Source organism: Culex quinquefasciatus, chromosome 1 (assembly GCF_015732765.1).
Source record: "Culex quinquefasciatus strain JHB chromosome 1, VPISU_Cqui_1.0_pri_paternal, whole genome shotgun sequence".
Lineage (NCBI taxonomy): Eukaryota > Metazoa > Arthropoda > Insecta > Diptera > Culicidae > Culex > Culex quinquefasciatus.
This window is the reverse complement of record NC_051861.1, coordinates 106,953,547-106,974,913: the sequence shown is the minus strand read 5'-3', so window position 1 is coordinate 106,974,913 and position 21,367 is coordinate 106,953,547. Positions and strand designations below refer to the sequence as shown.

Here is a 21,367-nt window from a genome sequence, read left to right as displayed (position 1 = left end):
GGACATTGCATATCGCTTAACTCGTTTGTTTATCCTTTGTTTTGTTTGAATGTCAACCGTTAGCTATCAAACCGCACCACAACACAATGTTTAGTATCACAGCGGTCATCACCGCTTTAAGATTCATATCTTTCAGGCGAAGATTCCATTGAAACTATCTCAGCAGGCTCGGCGCAACGCTGTGCGTCTTTCCCGACGTTCAATTTCCGGCTGTCAAGAGTGTCCCTCGTTGTCCATCTCCGATGTGCACACATGCTGCAGCGCCCACCACACATCATCCGACTCTGTGTCCAGCCTTCTCCTCCCCCCAACCGTTGTAATAGGCTCGTGAAGGACCTACTTGAGAGCAGCTTTTCTTTTTTTCCGCACACCCCGAAGGCACACACAACTCCTTATCATACTGCACACACACACACACTCCACACTGCTGAGATGATTACCGTCTCCTGATGGAGATGCTCTCTCAAAATTGCAGAGTCCACTTGGTTGTTTACCATGACGTGCGAGTTGCATCCCAAGTGCGAGAGCTGCGTCTTTGTTTTGGTTTCGCGCTGTCAGGCGCACTGTCGCTTACTACGATTTGTTTTGAATGTCAGATTCTTGCGAGCGCCGAGCGCGCCTAAAGGTACGCCACGTGCGCCTTTCGCTCTCCGCGCGCGCTCTCGCGCGAAATCACGTGGTGGTGCCAAGTGAGAGCAAGTTGAGAGCGTACCGTATCAAAACAAATGACGGTTTGTTTTGGTGTTGGGGTGCGTGCGTGCGATGATTGTTTGTTGATATCATCGCGCGCGCGAGAGTGTGTTGGTGAGCGCGAGATGAGGAGAGTGAGAGCGAGATTTCCTTTGGTGAAGCTGACAGGCGTGGAGTATGCGTTCAGGCGCAATCACCGCCAGTCGGATGCTGCGCTGCGAGTGTGTTGGTTGTGTCGCGCGATGGCGCTGCTGTAGCGTTTGCGTTCCGTGACGGGGTCCGTGTGTTACATAATTTAGCTGTTGGGGCTTGTCCGCCGCGGAATTGTGGGTGGTGCAGCGCGAGGTTTCCGGGACGGATTGAAACGAAAACGAACAAGACGGCGACGACGTTTGATTTGTGTCCTCGAGACGGGAAAAGGCGACATTTTTGACAACTGATAAGGGAGAGGCTGGACCCACTTTTGCTGCGCTGCAGAGCAATATCAAGAAAACACACACACACACACACAGACTAATGATAGAGATTGCGAACGGACACACAGACACACATGTGACGCTCCCGTGTGATGTGCTTTGCTGTTGCAGCATTTAAGGCGCTGCCATTATAGCAGCCTAGTTAGAGGAATCAAAGTCGAGCGAGCGAACGTGTGTGTGAACATCACACAGAGAGCAAAAGGGAGGAGGCTGCGAAGAAGAAGAAGAAGAAGCTGTGTGACAGCGTGAGAGGTGGGCAGGGGGTGCAAGGGCAAACGAGGAGAAATTTTCGCCTTTCAACTTTCTTCTTTTTCTCGTCGTCGTCGCACCAGAGGGCGACACACACAAAAGAAGGACGTTTCGTTTCGTTTTTGTGTGTTGCGCCCAGAGTTCTGCAAAAAGCGGAGCGCACAAAGTCGACGGTGGAAGATTTTCGGTTCCGTCGCGCCCGGAGCGATCCGTATCGGGAAGTGAGTGTGTACTTTCGGGGCTGGGATGTGGCCTCTGTGCAAAATGGTTGTGAAAAACGGCTTCTAGAGGGAGCAGCAGCAGCAGCAGGAAGGTGGCGCCCTCGGCAGCCAAGAGAGAGGGCGCAGCGCGACGATGAATTTATAAGTGAAAAAGGAAATACGCCCATTTCTGATATTTCCGTTTTTTGCCTGCCTGGGCTGGCGCTGGCTGGCGGATGCTGGTGTCGGATGCAAAAACAGGTGCCGTTGTGTCGAGTATCGATGAAAATTGGAATCAAATTAGCAGGGAAAATGAATTTATTGCTCGCTTCCGTGCTGGTGCTGGGGCTGCTGTGCGGTTGCCTACCTCCGGGCGTCGAACCAAAGAGCTACAAGGCGACCCCGAATCGAGGCAGTGGCATCAGCATAGGGGGCAGCAGCAGCAACAGCAATAGCAATGGCAGTGAAGGCGGCCGCGGGTCGTCCAGCTCGAGCTCGCGGACCGCCGCCACCAACACCCGGAACCAGCTGAACGTGGGCCTGCTGGTGCCGCACACCAACTTTGGCCGCCGGGACTACCTCCGGTCGATCAATACCGCCGTGATGGGCCTGCAGAAGGGGCGTGGACCCAAGCTGACGTTCCTGAAGGACCACGAGTTTCAAACGTCCAACATACACTTTGACATGATGTCGCTGACGCCGAGCCCCACAGGTAAGGCCTCCGTCCCGTCCCGTCCCGAAGGTTGAAGGTTGCAGTTTGACATGCTTCATTAACCACCATTATGAACCCCCCGACCCCACACAACCTAACCTCAAATCCCACAGCATCTCCCTCTTATCAATCGCGCGCGCCCGCACACAAACGAACGACGACAACAACAACAACAACATCGCCACACAACACGCCCTGAACATGACTCCTTTTTGCACCCCCTCCCCGTGTTACACACACTCTCGCACCGCGCCGTCACAAAACATAATTACTCTAATTTAACCTCGGCAGCCTTAAACTTTTTCATTATTTTTTTCTTTGCGTGTGTGTGTGTGTTGTTTGTCGATGCCACCTGTCATCGTTCTGAATCCCACCTTAAAAAATGTGTTAACAAAAAAAAAAACTCGCGATCCGTCAACCTTAGTGCAAGTCTTTTGAATAGAAACCGCCGAAGAACGGGAATTGTTTGAATAGTGCTTGGCTTGGGGTAACCAAATCAAACATTGAAATTTAAAGCTGAAAGGCTTCGGCTTCGGCTCTGTACCTTCCTGCTGGATATCCGTAACAAAGTGCGTCATTTCAGTCATTTCAGAGCGAGCGGGTGAGATTGAGGAGCAATAATGAATACATAAGTATAGATTATGGGTGGAAATCTAATTACAGCAACATGTGAGGGCAGAGGGAAAAAGTGCTAATGGATTTTGAATTTCTGAAAAAAAAAGTTCAAGATGGTATGTCAGAGACATAACCGAAAGACATAGGACCAAACAATTTGAATGTGTTATTGGATTGCTAGTGAAATCTGAAATAACATTATTTTATTTTGTTTTATAGATTTGTCGGCAAAATTGTCATAAATGTTCTCCCAAGGTGAACCTTCCATGAGGGCACCGGCAACTCCAGGTTGTGGCCACTACGGTCGAAATGTCAATTTTCATGTTCAGTATCAAAAACCATGAATTTTGATACCCATATTGCCACAACTCGTATGTTTCTGTAAATGTCCCCCCAGGCCCCGGAGGAACCTACTTTGAGGGCACCGGCCACTCCAGGTTGTGGCCACTACTGTCGAAATGGCCATTATTATGTTCAGTATCAAAAACCATGAATTTTGATACCCATATTGCCACAACTCGTATGTTTCTGTAAATGTCCCCCAGGCCCCGGGGGAACCTTCTTTGAGGGCACCGGCCACTTCCGGTTTTGGCCACTACTGTCAAAATGTCCATTATTATGTTCAGTATCAGCCGGGACCGTGGTGTAGGGGTAAGCGTGATTGCCTCTCACCCAGTCGGCCTGGGTTCGATCCCAGACGGTCCCGGTGGCATTTTTCGAGACGAGATTTCGAGCCAAACATTTCATTAGGGCACAAAACCAAAAACCGCCATTCGAGAAAATCGCTTGCAAAAAGTGGACAACTTGTTTCAATTCCTATTTAAAAAAGAAGCTTGACTGATGGCATTTTAACTGACGATTCGATAAATTACATCATTATCCTGAACTCTGCTTTAATGCTTCTCAATTTTTGTTGATTTTCGCAATAAAAATCATAATTTTTTAAAAAAAAACGTTATTAGGCCCTTTTAGCCTTCCAACTGCTGTTCATAATGGGCCCTTTCTAAATGCAATTTCGAAGAGAATTAAAAGGGCACTAAAGCGCTGTCACCAGATTGTTGCTTTGAATGATGTTTACGGGCCCTTTTGTTTAGTTAGAAATAACGAGGAATTCAATAAAAATTTTGAAGTTTTGTGATTGAATAGTGTAGGTAAGTTATGTGAAACATAAAAATTCTTCAAAAGTGTACTGAACAGCAGCCACGGGACCGTTTTAAATATTGTTTTTTGACGAAGTTTTTTTCTGCAGAAATGCTTGATGAAAAGTAAACCATACTTTGTTTTGAAGTGAATTAGTGTTAAGAATGTATGAAAAGTTCATTTTATAACACAAAAAGTTCCACAACTACTAAAAATTAACGAAAAACAAAAGGGCACATATTAACTTTTTAACATAAAAATTCTTCAAAAGTGTACTGAACAGCAGCCACGGGACCGTTTTAAATATTGTTTTTTGACGAAGTTTTTTTCTGCAGAAATGCTTGATGAAAAGTAAACCATACTTTGTTTTGAAGTGAATTAGTGTTAAGAATGTATGAAAAGTTCATTTTATAACACAAAAAGTTCCACAACTACTAAAAATTAACGAAAAACAAAAGGGCACATATTAACTTTTTTTTGGTTTGGAGTGAAAATTGTTATGTGCCCTTTTGTGTTTTTGATTTTTTCAATGGTAAATAGTTTGCTATCAATCTGATTCTTGGAGGGCATGTAGGGAGTGTACTAATGAATGGAATAGTGGAATAATCCCGAATGTTTACATTTTGGTTTTGTGCCCTAATGAAATGTTTGGCTCGATTTGTCTGATCACGCCTTCCGTCGGAAGGGAAGTAAATGTTGGTCCCGGACTAACCTAAAAAGGTTAGGTCGTTAGCTCAGTCCAGGTGTAGGAGTCGTCTCCCTGGGTCCTGCCTCGGTGGAGTCGCTGGTAGGCAGTTGGACTAACAATCCAAAGGTCGTCAGTTCGAATCCCGGGGTGGATGGAAGCTAAGGTGTAAAAAGAGGTTTGCAATTGCCTCAACAATCAAGCCTTCGAACACCTAGTTTCGAGTAGGAATCTCGCAATCGAGAACGCCAAGGCAATGCTGTAGAGCGAATAATTTGATTTTTTTATGTTCAGTATCAAAAACCATGAATTTTGATACCCATATTGCCACAACTCGTATGTTTCTGTAAATGTCCCCCCAGGCCCCGGGGGAACCTTCTTTGAGGGCACCGGCCACTTCCGGTTTTGGCCACTACTGTCAAAATGGCCATTATTATGTTCAGTATCAAAAACCATGAATTTTGATACCCATATTGCCACAACTCGTATGTTTCTGTAAATGTCCCCCTAGGCCCCGGGGGAACCTTCTTTGAGGGCACCGGCCACTTCCGGTTTTGGCCACTACTGTCAAAATGGCCATTATTATGTTCAGTATCAAAAACCATGAATTTTGATACCCATATTGCCACAACTCGTATGTTTCTGTAAATGTCCCCCAGGCCCCGGGGGAAACTTCTTTGAGGGCACCGGCCACTCCAGGTTGTGGCCACTACTGTCGAAATGGCCATTATTATGTTCAGTATCAAAAACCATGAATTTTGATACCCATATTGCCACAACTCGTATGTTTTTGTAAATGTCCCCCAGGCCCCGGAGGAACCTTCTTTGAGGGCACCGGCCACTTCCGGTTTTGGCCACTACTGTCAAAATGGCCATTATTATGTTCAGTATCAAAAACCATGAATTTTGATACCCATATTGCCACAACTCGTATGTTTCTGTAAATGTCCCCCAGGCCCCGGGGGAACCTTCTTTGAGGGCACCGGCCACTTCCGGTTTTGGCCACTACTGCCAAAATGGCCATTATTATGTTCAGTATCAAAAACCATGAATTTTGATACCCATATTGCCACAACTCGTATGTTTCTGTAAATGTCCCCCTAGGCCCCGGGGGAACCTTCTTTGAGGGCACCGGCCACTCCAGCTTTTTTTTCACCACTGTCGAATTGGCCATTTTTCATGAGAACCGCCACATCCCCACTCAGAGCGTTCCGTTTGAATTCCGTTTAGAATTCCGCTTGAGCGAAAAAAGTTCGATTCGAATTCTAAACAGTGTTCGTTTTAGATTCTAAACCGCATTCCGTTTCAAACGCAACAACCGGTTCCGTTTGAGTTTTCGCCGCAAATCGGTTCAAGTGGAGTTGAAACGGAATCGAAGCGGAATTGACTGGTTGGTTTTGACAGCTTCTTCTTCTTCTTCTTGTTTTTACTTGTTGGTTTTCTTTTTTTGTTTCGGTTGAATCCAAAGTTAATTGGAATTCAACCAGAGAGGTTGATTAATGTTTTTTGCACGATTCAATGATTTTTTCATAAATTTTATTTAAATTCCTTGTTAAATAAACGACCCACCCGAACCCAGACCCCAGTCCTCAAATTTTTATTAGCCATTTAAAATAAACAAAGCACTGACAGTTTGTATTCCCCGTGGCAATCCAAAACGTCGTGATTCTTGATGGCCCCGGTCAATCCTTCGGATCTCTTACCACTGCCATCGCCCTGCAGCTCCATCAGCTTGACCAGATCGAAGCGGCTTGTTGGCAACCTGGGCCGGATTTAGCGAAACAAACTGGATGTTGGAATCTGCCTGCTGGAAACCTTGTGGACCGGCGGTAGCACCACCCGGTTGTACGTCTGGTACGGCGCCTGCGTCACAAACACGGCCGACCGCCCTGGGTGGCGTCCTGCGGGGGCAGCAAAACTCCCGGTGAATTTCCCAAAACGTGTAGCTGGGTAGAGGTAGACCGCTGCTTTCTACGACGAAGATGACGAATTTCCTCCCGCAACGCAGGTTGGCGTGTTCTTGGCGTGAGCGTGAGGCGGGGCGTCTACTTCGATTGCTTCCGACTTGCTGCCGCTACTTTCCATCATGCTCATGTCTGCTGCGGACGCGAATGATGCCGGACGATTCCTGCTTATGGCCACTGCAGCGGTGCGAGGACGATCCTGAGGATCGTACTTTACAGCATGATGCTTCGGCGTATCGTTATCCCCGTCGCTTTCACCCTCCGTCACACAGGCCATCGACGTCGACGTGAACGCCATCTGTCTCAATCTGGACGACAACGGAGAGGGCTTGATGGCGGTGGAATAGCTTGATCCTCCTTCCGTCGGTACTGGTTCCTCAAGGACATTCCACGGCTGCTGTCGCACGTGCACGTTGACATTTGACCCGTGTCCCCACTTCCGGATCCGACTGCGGTAGGTTTGCGCTCCTTTACCTTCGGTCCCTTGCAAGTGGGACCAGAGCATCCACGGGGTTCAAATTCTTCGTCGTTTTGCTCTTGGCCGATGGTGCCGCAGTTTTTCAAAGCTTCCGGCCTGAACAGCCTCTCAGCTTCCGTCTCTGTCGGAAGACAAAAAAAAGTGTTATTTATTCAATAACGAAAAAAGTGGAACATTTTTTTCTCCTACCTGTCTAGCTGTTCACAAAATTTACGACTTTCCACGCAAATTTCAATCAAAAAGGCCTACCGCGATTGCACGTGGACGCAAGAACGAAAAAAAATTAAACAGGATCTAACATGTCACAATCCATTTTCATTAAGCAAAATCATGACGTTTGGTTAAACAGACAACAACAAAACCGATTCGACGAAACGCGGCGAAATGTCATCGAGGCTCCGCTGTACACCGCCAGGTGTCGCCCTAGTGCAAAAACGGTTAAACGGAATCGAAACGGAGTCCAACCGGAGATTCCGCTTAGAAAATTTCGAAGCAATTTTCGAAGCGGAATTCGAAGCGGAATGAACCCGTCATGCGGAAAACGATTTGATTGGGTCATAGCGACTTCCACGCCGTCCGTTTCGCTCGAATTTCCTCCTTCTGCTACCGGTGGTTCTTCCTTCTGATTGCTGGTCCTCTTCTTCTATTGGCCGCTGCTGCTGCTGCTCCGCGTCGGCTCGACGTGCACAGTTCGAGTGCTCGTTCCAATGTGACTTGCTTTTGCGAAATTTTCTGCTTAAATAGCGGCACAGCCGGAGAACGGCACAAAAGGGGCGCGGTCTCGAATGCATACGCTCGCTCTGATTGGTCATCTGTCCGATTTGTACTGAAAAATTACTCATTTTGATTGCATGTTTTAAGTGCTTTAACTATGTTTAGTCAGACTATCTATGTAGTTAAACAATAGCTGAAGTCTTCCTCTTTCGATTGGTGGTCCAACCATCTGGATTGATTCACAGGGAAAAAAGATATAAGCGTTCAAAATGTCCCCTTTTTTAACGCTTAAAAGTGACGCTTTGGATCGAATTTCTGAACTGACCCCCCAATATAGTAAGTAGAGACATAGTCCTATGTCAAAAACGCTTGTCACAATTACGCTGATTGATTTGTGGTTGTATTAATTTGACTCGAAATAAGTTCAATTATGGTACTATTTTTAGATCTTCAAACCATCCACATTAACGACCCCCGGGTCTTTTGTGGTCTCTATTGCAAGTTTCTGCTCGAACCTAGGAGTCCGAAGGCTTGAATGGGGAGAGCACCCAAACCTCTTTCTACTCCAAGGAACCTTCCACCCCAGTGTTTGAACTGACGACCTTTGGATTGCGAGTCCAACCGCCGCCAGCGATTCCACCGGAACAGGCTTGGTTTGGTGTGTTGTTTGTATTTATGGCATGGAGACGACTCCTACACCTGGAATGACTTAACGGCCTAACAACCAAGGCCGGGACCGACATTTTACTTCCTCATCCGATGGAAGGTTGCAGCAGATGGGAATCGAACCCAGAATCATCCGCTTACAAAGCGGACAGCGTAATTTTTAGATCTACCAACATTGAATTCAAAATAGCACGAAACGTTTTTAAAACTATTTTGTACCATTTTATGTGAGTATGTCTAGAGACCCTAAATAGACTGGAGACTGGTCTAAGTTTGCTAAATCGGCCTGGCAACGTATGTTTTGAACTTGGCAACACTGACACTGGTTAGGATCTGTAAGTATGTCCATTTAACGACATTTTGAACAGCAATCCAAATTGGTTGGCTCAAAATTGTTGGAATTCAATTTTAGCCATTCTCGTTCATTTTAATCAAAAAAGTTCGAAATTAGCAAAAAATTCGAAATCTGTCATAATCTGTCATAATCTGTCATTATTCTGGCAGTTATTTGAAAAATCTGCATACCCAGATTTATCGGGCAACCTGGCAACACTGGATGTGAATCGAGAATTGGGTCCTAAAATGAAGCTTAGATTGCTGATATTATTGTTTACAGCGATAAAGCTTATTTTTCTGAGTACAATGAACCTTTGTACCACCACAAAGAGTTTAAAATGGATTTTTAAATCAATTTTGAAAAATTAACCTCGCGGTCCTTCTTGACAGAAAAGTTCCTACTTGACAGCTCGTTCCAAGGGGACCATAGTTGATCCATCGAAAAAATGTTGTCTTGTCAAAAAAAAATTTTGCATTAAAATGAAAAAAAGTGATCAGAAATGGTTTTTAATCGTGTTTTATACCGTTGTACATAAAAATTGACATAGGGCTTTAGTACCCAATTCGACGTTTTTTGACGTTCCGAGATTGCGAGTTTTAATGTTTGACCTTCAATAAACAAAAACTAGAGCACGCAATGTAAACAATAGCAAACACGTTTTGTTTGGTTGACCTTTCTGTGCATTGTCCCGAAGTTTGGATTGAACTTGGTTGGAGTCTCGAGTTATAATTACAAATGTTTACGGTAGTCGAGCTAATGCTTGTGTCAAACGCGTTCATTTCATATTACAGAAAATTTATAAATAAAAACAATATAAAAATTGAAATTACAAGCCTAGGTTTCAACATTTGGATGAAAAAAGTGTTTAAAAATGCATTTTACAGGCGTACAGTTGCTTTCCAATAATTAGTTTTGAAAATATGAAAACTTTGAAAAATATTTGCAATGGCCTAACAGACTTTTTTTTGACTTTTTTGTCGATTTACATGTATGCTACCGCTTGATTCCCTTGCAGCAATTTACAGGGTGTGTCAAGATAGCACGATCCGATCGAAACTTCTTTCATATGAAGAGTGACAACAATGCACGGAGTTTTCCGGTTTTTGTTGAATATCTCAGGATTGCAATAGAATGTTGAAGATCTGTATAAATCCAAAGGTTGAGAGCTGCACAAAATGGCGTTATTAACTCAATTTGTCCCGAAATCGACGTGCGACGAATTGTCACTTGATTATCTTTGGACTGGATGATCGGATTTTTGCCGGATTCATGTCGTCGTCGTCTTGGGGTTATAAAAAAATAAAATACTAATTTTGTAAAAAAGCAGGCAATAAACCACTGAAATTTTACGGCGAAGTTAAGAAATAAGGAAATAAAATGATGCGACTATCCGTTTTTTTATCAACCTTCGGATTATTGCAACATCGGATAATTTCGACTTCGGACAGTAGAGTCTGAACTGTATTCGTCAAGATTTAATTGCAAGGTTCGGTGACAACCCAAGTAACCGCGAGGCACTAAATCGAATGACCTTCTTTTCATTGATATCGAATTAAGTCTGAAGTCTTTAAAAAATTGCAACTGCTTTGTCGTTCCTTAATATTCTCTGTATATGCTTTTGACCGTATGAAACATTTAATTTAACTTCAATTTTTTCTCGAAGTTCTCTATTTTTTCGATTTCACGGAAACGTAAAACATGTAAAGCATGTAAAAATATCCCGAAAATGTCAATTGTGCTCCTAAATTCACAGTCAACAGTCGTAGCAGCCAGAACAAATTAATTTGAAAATCGTGTGTAAAAATATGACGGGTGATACACTAACGCCATCTCTTAGTCTATTGCCATTTGCAAGAATAAGCCTGAATGTAGAATGTGCCTGGATTTAATTTTTTGCTTAGGAATTAAGTAACTTTGTGAACGTTTTTCTCAAAACACCGTGTTGATTTACGGGTGCCACGATATCTCGAGATGGGATGGACCAAATTGGCTGAAATTTGGGGTGAAGACTCCTAAGACATTTCCTGTGTGCATGACGATGCCCGATTTTCAAATCACGATTTAAAAAAATATATACAAAAATCAAAAACTGACGATTTTTTATGTATTTTTAATAATTTTTTTTAAATTGACATTTTGAAAATCAGCCAGTTTAAAGAGTCTTCACCAACATTTTGAGCCGAATTGGTCAAAGCAGTGTTCAGATATGGTGGCACCCGTTTTTTGAAACTGCTAACTTAAAATAGCTATCTCGGCAATGGTACATCCAAATGTCTTCATATTTTTTTTTGTTACTAGATGGAAATGTATATTTTAATCAGGGCTGTGGAGTCGGGTCATATTTCAAGCGACTCCGACTCGGGCTTTCTGGGAATAGCCGACTCCAACTCCGACTCCGGCTCCGGCTTTCAGATCCAACCGACTCCGACTCCGACTCCAACTCCGGCCCACCAACTCTAGCTGACTCCGACTCCGACTCCAGCTTTCAAAAAATTGTTTGCTCCGACTCCGACTCCGACTCCGACTCCACATATTTTTAAATATTTCAAAAGTTAGTTTACTATTATTTCGAAAACATTGATAAATAGGGTTATTTGAAAACTGTTTAAGTGGAAAACCCCGGAAAAAAGTTTCTAGTTTTACAAGTTTTAGACGTTATCGAAACAGAAATAAAAAAACGCCAGTTTTGGAGGCATTTTCAGAAGAACAGTTTGGTAAGTAAATTTGGATTTATTTACTTAACCTCAAATTTTCATTAAATTGATTAAAAGCTAAAATAATTAATTGTTATTTTTTAATGATCATTAAAAGAAAGCTAGCCTTAATGATTGATTTAACATATAAATTCAATTTGCTCACTTTTAAGTTGACATTTATTAGAAGCACAGTGACTATCATAGTCACCTTGTATTTTTAAATAACAATTTTAAACGAAACCATTTTTTAAAGCTCCATTGAAATTTTTAAGACGTCTCTAATCGAATCTCGAGATTTCAGGATAGGACAGGATTTAAAGATAAAAAAATATCCGTGACCTGGAAAATATTTTACCTCGGAATTTTGGATTTATTTGAATTTTTTATTTTTTTATATATTTAAAAGGAGGCGCGCGATACTTCTTGCATCTTCACCTACACAGAAAAAAAAGTTTAAAATTACCCGACACGGAAACTTTGTTTTAGACGTAAACTCGCTTCATGTAAATTTGAAATCCGATGTAAATGGTTGAATGCCATTTAAACACCCATCATGTAAAATTAGATTGTACGTAATCGGTAAATCTCGTGTAAATGAATTGTTTTTTTACGAAAACCCACAAATTTGAATGGATGAAAAACATGTAAACTGTGAAAAACATCTAAAAACGTTTCATGTAAATGCTAAAATAATATAAAATCTCAATTGTTTTGCTTGCTTTTGTGATTGACAGCTAGCATAATCAAAACAATTATGAGCTGCCGTGGGTTAGTTCAGTTGCTCGGAAATGTAAGTTTCTTTCCGGCGGACCACTTTCATGGTAACATTGGCAATCTGTATCGATGGTGGGGACACTTCTGGTCGGTGTTCAGAAACCCGATCCCATTCCCGATTGCAAGTGGTGGAAACAAGAAACGGAGAACGGGAGAAAATCGGTGGTTAAAATTATTAAGTAAGTAAAAATTTGATTTGGATGTTGCAGCACACGACCAGAAGTCTTGAGGAATTGATTCTGGTTCAGCTTATTTCAAAATGTAAGTTTAAAAATGAGGCCGGATAAAATAATTTGGAATTTTCACCATTCTATTTCAAAATAGATTCTGGAAGCTGAAATGCACTTGCTTGTGACTTAGCGCCGGGATCCGGGATGTTGCCCGTTAGATGCTGATCCTGATTTAGTAGCTAAAGTAAGTTGTTTACAACGGGTGTTTACTCCTTGCCGATCGAAAAACGTCCAAATGTATGTGCTGGAAACACTAATATGATTCAGCTTTTGCAGGTGGAAATGGTTTCCGAGGCGAGAGGTTTTTTTTTACCTTTTTGCGTTGGTTGTTGACGTTGGGGCGCCGGATAACTGGTATTCAGTTTCGCCGTCATATTTGGACTTTCTCAGGTCTTAGCAGTCTTGGTGCATGTTTCCGGCAAGATCGAACACGAGTCCTTGTTGAGCTTCTCGTGGACCATAACCTGGTTACAGTGTTGGAGAAGCAGCTAGTAGGGGCTTGACCAAAGCTAGTCTTTGTGCAGCATGTTTAGTTGGGGTATTTTTTCTCTTTGGTGGTGTCCCCGCCAACCCGTATCGATTATGCCACGGGACCCTCCAAACAGGTAACCGAGGGCCGAGGGTGATTTTCCGATGACGGAACTGCCGTGGAGTTGTAGAAAGGCCTGCACATGCGGTGGGTTTTGTTTTGGTCAGAGTTGCAGAAGTATAGAAATGTTCCAAGAACTTACCAAAGATAGAACTTATGTTGAAGAGGAACGAGGCGAACATACTCAAATTTGCACGCCCAGCTTGTAATTTCTTTTTAATCACTAAAAATTCTTATTTTTTTGGAAATTCTTAGATTCTTATAAAAGAAAAATCGGCAGGAACTAAAAACTACAATCGAAACTGAAGGCAACTTAAAAAACGAAAACAAACAAATTTGGCACGTTGCAGGAGATTTAACAAGAAATGGGACACGTTGTGGAAAAATTGGTCACTAAACTTAATTTAAACTCTTTACTTATTCGGTATTCTTCCAGAAACGTGTATCGCACAAGTTCGGTTCATGTCTTGGATAATATGGTTCTCTAACCGGCCACTGTGCGGTGGGTCGAGCGAATATTACACGTTTGGTACAGATAACCAAATTTGCAATTTAAGTTAAATGAACTTTTGTAATTTTAATTGAAAAAATGGAATCTTTGAATTTATGAGTCAGAGTAAAGCAAAAATAAATTTAAAAAAAAATATTCTTCTGAAAAAAAATTAGAAAGCTAATTCAAAATCGTAGCAAAGGATTTCTGGTTAGCGTGTAGATTCTGCTTGATTCTTTTGCAGCGTTCAACTAGTGTGTTTTTGTTTTGATTTGTTCTCAGTGCGTCAATATTTTTTTTCGTCGTGAGTGCAGATTCGATTTCTCCAAGGGACATCGAGATTCAACTAGTGCGTAAGAAAATTTGCATCCTGTTAGCAAAGCACAGAAGACTGGCTTGATCCGGAACAGAGTGGTGGCTACGAACCAGAATCGGAGTCGCAAACGAAGCTGCTGGTCACGAATATCCCGCGACTTGCGTGAATCTAGCTCCATTTTTCGCCAGCTCCATTTTTCACCCCAGCGCCCTCTAGCGGCCAATGAGAGAACTAATGGCGAAATATTTCATCTTGTTTTCCCAAGACACAAACCATGAACAGCGCCATCTGTGAGAACATATGGAACTAAAAATGTGAATTTAGCTCCATTTTTCCTATTCTTCCAGCCCAGCCAGAAAAGTCCACAACTCTCACCCACATTAGCACAGTATTTAATTTGCTAATCGGTACAAAATTTAACCTCAATCTTTTTCGTGTACATGCGCACGTAGTTTCCTCTACGTGAGCTACAGAAAGAATAATTTTAATAGGTTTTAATGCAATTAGATTCAATGCGAAGTTTTGTTCTAAGCGACCTGTAATGAATAATATTGGAACATCGTAGTTGTATCGTTAATTTGATTGTGGTTAACCGCGGTGGATTCTTTTCTATACCACAGTTTTTTGTGTAATCAATGTGGTAGATGCTTTGGTGGATTTTTAACAGTTCGGATTATTTCAGGATTGTCAACCCGGTTAACAAAAATCAAATATTAACGAAACAACATGAAATCGTGAAACCCTGAGCAAGGCAATTTTATCCACATCCATAAACCACATGGACATACTGGGCTTCTGTCATCAGGGGTAACATTGAAACCCAGACCAAATGTCACCCTGATAACGGTACATTGTTTTAAAAGGACAGAAGTCTACAGAGTGAGGACTCTAGCTATCAGAAAAAGCGATCGAATTAAGGGAAGGTATCTTGAAATGGGCCCTATAGACCCAATTCCCCTAAAATATGATTTTTCATATAATTCACCTTCATGCTCCAATCTTGCTATGTTGGCTCATGAAACTCAACATTCCAATGAATAGGAAGTGTAGTTCAGGTCTCTAGCTTTCAGAAAAATCGATCGAATTGAGGGAAGGTATCTTGAAATGGGCCCTATAGACCCAATTCCCCTAAAATATGATTTTTCATATAATTCACCTTCATGCTCCAATCTTGCTATGTTGGCTCATGAAACTCAACATTCCAATGAATAGGAAGTGTAGTTCAGGTCTCTAGCTTTCAGAAAAACCGATCGAATTGAAGGAAGGTATCTTGAAATGGGCAAGGAGCATGAAGCGCGGTTTAGTTATTCTCCAACTTCCCACCCTCCAAATAATTTAAATGGATCTTTACCCTCCACCCTCAAAGTTTCTAAGCAATTTTTTCAAAACGGCGTATGTATTATTCGATTTATTACTTACAACTTCTTGAATAGATACACTCAGTCATAAAGTATATTAGAGAGCTCTCCTTAGAACTCACTCAATCAAATCTGAGAAATCTCTTGCAACAACACCACCACCAACCGCCCTGTTCCGCTATCGATGGTTAAGTTATGTTTCAAGCAGCACCACTACCCACACTAGTAATGTTACATCAGCGATGGATAAATTAAAGTTTTTAATCAATGGGCTTTTGGGAGCGATTTAGATTAATAATTTGCATAATTTACCGTTTTTACTTTCAAACCAACAATTAATTAACAGATTAATCACATTTCGCTTTTCAACTAATGAATCATTCCTTTCTAAGATTTTTATTCATTTCAATCATTTTAAGCATTTCAATAGTTTGAAGTATGTTAAGTTGGTTTTAAATATTACGAGTAATTTTTATATTTAAGGAATTTCAGGTATACGAGTGTCCCAAGTTTTTGAAGGTTTTTAAAGATTTCACGTAATTCAAGTTTTTTACAGTTTTCATGGATTTTAAGTATAATAAGTATTTCCAGCATTTCAAGTATTATAAGTACCGCAATCAGGGGTGAGATTGGTTCATACAAAAATGCAGAAATTTGTATGACCCAATCTCACCCCTCACGATGCATCAATTATTTCAAGGGTTTAAAGAATTTCAAGTATTCATTTTTTTCTAAGCATTTCAAGTAAATCAAATTTTCAAGTATTTCTTGAACCCAAGCATTTCAACATTTGTAACTATTTCAAGGATTTCAAGTATTTCAAATTGATTTTTAATATTTGTAGTATTTCAAGTAGTTGAAGTAAATATTTCAAGTATCTTTTTCATTTATTTTAATTTCATAAAGAATTTAAAATATTTCCTGTACTTCAAGTATTTTGTGTTTTTCAAGCATTTCTAGTAATACAAATAAGTCATGTATTTCAAGTAATTCAGTTAATGTTAATATTTTAATTTTTCTATAATTTAATTCATTTTTTTTAGATTTAATCGTCTCTTACTAAGTTTAATCATGAAATATCTTTATAAACGTTTCAGGAGTGATTGAAAATCATTTGTTTAGAGGATTTAATAAATTTTCAGTAACATGATTTTTTTTTTATTTTAAACATGTATGTAACCCTCGATGAACACATCCAAATTTAAAATATTTCTGGTATTTCAAGCATTTCACGTAATTCTATTATATTATGTTTTTAAAGTTATTCATTTTTAAGTGATTCCAGTTTTAAAAATATTTGGAGTATATCAAATATTTTTATCATCTTAACACTTTTAAAATTTTCAAGCACTTCAATCATGTTCATTCATATCATGTTTTTTTATTTAAATTTTTTTTAAGAATTTCAATAATTTAAGATTTTTAAGGTATTTCAAGTACATGAAATACTTAAATTATTTGAGCAAAAATTTGACAAAAATACCAGTTTTTAAGTGTTTCCAAATAAATAAAATAACTGATTTAAATTAATTTCCTTTTTTGAATAAAATTTTAAAAACCGTATAAAAGCATCATATTTTAAGGAGTTTATGTAAACCGAAAAGTGATAATAATGATTGAAATTCATCTGAATATACAAAAGAAATCTTGGAACAATAGAAATTTGTCGATGTTTTCAAATATATGAAATTCTTCAAACACTTTAATAACATAAAACCGTTAACAGTTTAAAATTTAAAAAATGTTCTTATGAAGTGAAAATCATTCTAAAACCCGAATAAAATGGTACTTGAAATACATAAACTATTTATTGTACTTTCAATATTTACAATATTTTCAAAGATTACTTGAACAGTTGGAATATTTTTGTAGCTTGGAATACATGATAAAATATTTAAACAGGAAGTATTTGACGTGTCAACAATTCTTAAAATACTTCAACAACATTTAAAACATTCGAAATCACTAACATATTTTTTAAACACTGAAATACGTAAAAAAATCAAGCTTCATATGATCAAAATACTCGACAAACCTAAAATGCTCCATATCATAACAAAAAAAAAAAAACAAAGCAGAAAGACTTTAAATAATAGAAACTTGAAAATTTAATATACTTGGAATCTTTGAAATAATTGAAATACATGAAAAATAAAAGTAATCGAAAAAGTCCTTGAAAATGATAAAATGCTTGAATGACTTAAACAACTTGAATTAATTACATGAAGTAAAAGAAATACTTCAAGGTCTTGAAAAAAACAAAATACTCGAATTAATTCAAAAAACAAAATACTCGAATTAATTGAATAACTTGAAATACATTTAATATTGGAAAAACTTGAAATTCCTGAAATACACGAAAACACGAAATTCTTCAATTACAAGAAATTTGAAGTATTTGAATTACTAGAAATGTTTGATACTTGTTTTACTTCTATAGTTTTGGCTTCCTCTCCGAGGAATGCCATATAAAATCACTTGAAAATTGGCCAAAAAATTGCACCTCGATTTCTCGGAAATGGCTGAACGGATTTGGACACTTCCGGTGGCATTCGATCCCTCTTAGCTTCCGATAAGTCGCTATTGAAAATCTTCCCCGTAGCCCTTTCCTGTCAAAAGATATTTACGAAAAACGATTTGCAAACCTAAAACCGAAAAACAAAAAAACGATGAAAATTTTTCAAAATTGCTTCATTTTTGCATAACTAGGTAGTCTGGAATGTCCTCCATCCCTGGCTGAAACGGGACAAAAATCCATTGAAATTTGCCAAAGTTACAGCCACTTTAAGAAAACTGTTTGCATTCAGCCGCCTTCAAATCGACTAAAACGAGGCCAAAATTAACCAAAATGTCGGCATGTTGCACATTTTTGGAAAGCTCTTTCAAAACCCAATCCACTGAGATACATATCTCGACGAATTATTAAGCTTAGTCGTTAATATCTGCGGTAAACTGCTATTTTTGACGATACCAATGCATTATCACATGCTGGTTTGCCCATCCGGCTAAAAAACCCACAACTATAATACTTCATTCGAAAGCATTTTTCATCGTGCTTCGAATGTCATCTTAGGAAATAAAATTCCCTTTGTAAATCGCGTCCAGCATGCAAAGATTCCACCCGACCTCAAATCAAGTTCAGAATAGCCTCAAAAACGGCTTAACCAAGCCAAGACAGGTCAAGTCATCTCGGGAAATGACAATATGTTATGTGTTCTTAGATACCTATCCTTGAGCCATCGATCGACTCCGTTAGCGATACACTTTTTACCCTTTCTTAAATTTTCGCTTAGCCACGGAATGTGAGAGCGGAATGCGAGAGAGGGAGAGAGTTTACGGAAATTGAGCATTTCCATTCGAGCAGTTTTTGCTTTTTTCTACAATGTATTTCTTATGGAGCGAACTGTCAAAAACTGCTCGACGGCGGGTGCTCCATTATGACTCGTTCGAGCACTGCATTAGTTTTTACGCCGTGACAGCATTAGACAGCTCGCGTGCATTGTTTACATGGATTTTCGTCGACAGACCGTAGGCGTATTTAACTTTTACTGGGATAGAATAGCATTCGATTTAGTAAGCCTATAGACTATATACATTATAAAGTAATATGCTTTCTATCAAAAAGGATCGCAAAGTTATTACTTTAAATTGTTTAAAAAATTTATTTTAAATCCTTTGCGGTCGTATAAAGTGTCATGGTACCCAGAAAATTAAGCTTTATCATTTTTTATTTTTTTTCATAAAATTATTTTTATTAGGTCCTTTTCGGTACTGGGACCTGGTTAGGACCGAGCTTTATCATTGTGAACAATAATATTAGTAATTTAGTTGAATTTTAGACCTCAATCAACGAATCGTCTATATATATTCAATGTATATTATACATGTACATTCTCAATTCATAAATTTGTGTATGAACCGAGAAGAGGAAGCCCCCATTCACCTAGGTGGATTAAGTAACGTTTTTAAAGGTCCAATTACCAAAATTTTGCTGTGTTTTTGAATACTACTAACTAAATGCGGTTTCAGAAACACCAAAAAACAAAAAAAAAAAAAACAAACATGTATTTGTATTTTTTGTATTTGTATTTGTATCTTTATTTCAAAAATATACATAAGGGCAAGCCTTTTATCGTATACAGAGACATCATTAAGTTCGAATATGATAAAACTACAAACAAAAAAACTTAAAACTAACTACAAATTAGGTTAGAGTACATCAAATGATCATTGTATAAATAAAGAGAAATAACTTAACCTAAAAACAAATGAAAATGACTTCAACAAGAAGAATTTAGGTGATAAAATAAACTGGTCAAGAAACTGTTTCTATCAAGTGTTCATTAAATATTCCCTACACTGTTGCTTGAAATCACTAATAGAAGCGAGATTTTTCAGACGATGAGGCAAAGCGTTCCACAGGCGTGCGCCACTGACTACGAATGAATTCCCCAGATAATTAGTATGATGAGTTGGAATTAGAATGTTATGTGTACGTTGTGATCTACTAAAGGAAAGTTCTTTATATAGATAAGTTGGCGCTTTGGATTTAATAAGTTTAAACAAAAAAACAAGAAGCTGCAAATGAAAATATTGTTGTAATGGTATGCCAAGAATTGACGACTGATATCCCACATAGAAAAATGGGCGGAAAACGTCCAAAAAGCGGGGACGTTTTGCCTGAAAGCGGGCCCGATTTTCAGCACGCTTTTTCCCCTCGTTGTGGCCCATTGCGTGCCAGAATGCAACATTTAGGCGGGCGTTATGCATTTTGGCCGCTGTGTTACGCCCGTCTGTGGCACGCTTTTGGGCCCGTTTTGACCACGATAACGGGCCTAGAAACGGGGTACCGACGTGCCGGAAACCGGGGTTTCTCCTTCCTGTTTACTTCGGATTTCAAGTTAGGGTGTTTAATTAAATTAGGGTGACAAATAAAAACAACAGATTTTTTTATTCAAAAAAATATTGAATTAACAACAAAACTTAAACTAACTTAACCTAACTAGCACAAAAATTATATGTTGGGTTAGTATGTTAACTGGACTTTAAATTGATTTTATTGGTAATTTGGTCAAATTTAGTTAGATTTAATTAAGTTAAGATAAATTAAGTCAAAATCAGATAAATTCCGTAAAAATCAGAAAGCTTTAATTAAATTTAGTTAAAAATAGTTAAATGATGTAAAATTTAGTAAAATTTATTAAAATTTCATTAAATTTAGTTGAATCTAGTTATATTTAGTTAAAATAAGTATAATTTAGTTAAATTAAATAAAATTTAATTAATTTTCGTAAAATTTCGCTTCATTTATTTAAATTTAGTTAACTTTGGCTAAATTGAATAAAATCAAGTTAAAATTAGTTTCATTAAGTTAAATTGACTTAAATTGGGTTATATATAGTAAAATTTAGTTAATCTTAGTTTATTTTAGTTCGATTCAGTAAATTTTATTTAAAATTAGTCAAATTAAGTTAAGTTTAGTAAGATTTAATTAAATTTAGTTGAATTTAGTTACATTTCGCTTTCAATTTAGTTAACTTTGGCTTAATTAAGTTATATTTCGATAAGTTAGTTAAACTAAGATAAATTGACTGAAATTGTGTTATTTTTAGTAAAATTTGGCTAAATTTAGTTAAATTTATTACAATTTTGGTAAATTTAGTTAAATTTGTTAAAATTTAGTTGATTTTAGTAAGATTTAGTTAAATTTAGTAAAATTTAATTAAATTTAGTAAAACTTGGTTAAATTTAGTAAAATTTGGTTAAGTTTTGTTAAAAATTTAACAAAACTTAACCAAATTTTACTAAATTTAACCAAGTTAAATAGTTTTATTTTGTTTGATTTAATTACGTTAAGTAAAATTTAGTTAAATTAAGTCCAATTTATTTAAATTTAAAATTTGGTTAAATTTAGTAAAAGTTTGTTAAATGTAGTTAAATTTAGTTGAATTTGATAAAATTTAGTAAAATTTGGTTTAATTTAGTTAA

General features: G+C 38.6%; 2 protein-coding genes across 3 annotated transcripts in view; one reads left to right on the top strand and one right to left on the bottom strand.

The window, feature by feature from the left end:
* Positions 1-889: 889 nt before the first annotated feature.
* Positions 890-21,367, top strand: part of LOC6048455 (glutamate receptor ionotropic, NMDA 2B) — a 41,290-nt gene continuing 20,812 nt past the window's right edge. Inside the window, exons 1-2 of one of the 2 annotated variants that reach the window (XM_038255213.1) lie at positions 890-967; positions 1,499-2,327. In XM_038255213.1, coding sequence (XP_038111141.1) covers positions 1,865-2,327 — 463 coding nt within the window. In that variant the 5' untranslated portion in view covers positions 890-967; positions 1,499-1,864. Of the gene's footprint in view, positions 2,328-21,367 lie in introns of both variants that reach the window. The other variant, XM_038255209.1, reaches the window with a different exon arrangement.
* Positions 6,368-7,454, bottom strand: LOC119767195. Its single transcript, XM_038255222.1, has 2 exons — positions 7,399-7,454; positions 6,368-7,330 (listed from the first exon to the last, which is right to left on the bottom strand). Exon 2 carries the CDS (start codon positions 7,234-7,236, stop codon positions 6,739-6,741), a length of 498 nt encoding a protein of 165 aa, XP_038111150.1. The 5' UTR covers positions 7,237-7,330; positions 7,399-7,454; the 3' UTR covers positions 6,368-6,738.

Coding starts and splice junctions, on each gene's coding strand:
- LOC119767195 (XM_038255222.1), bottom strand. CDS start 7,236: ATGCTCTGGTCCCACTTGCAAGGGACCGAAGGTAAAGGAGCGCAAACC.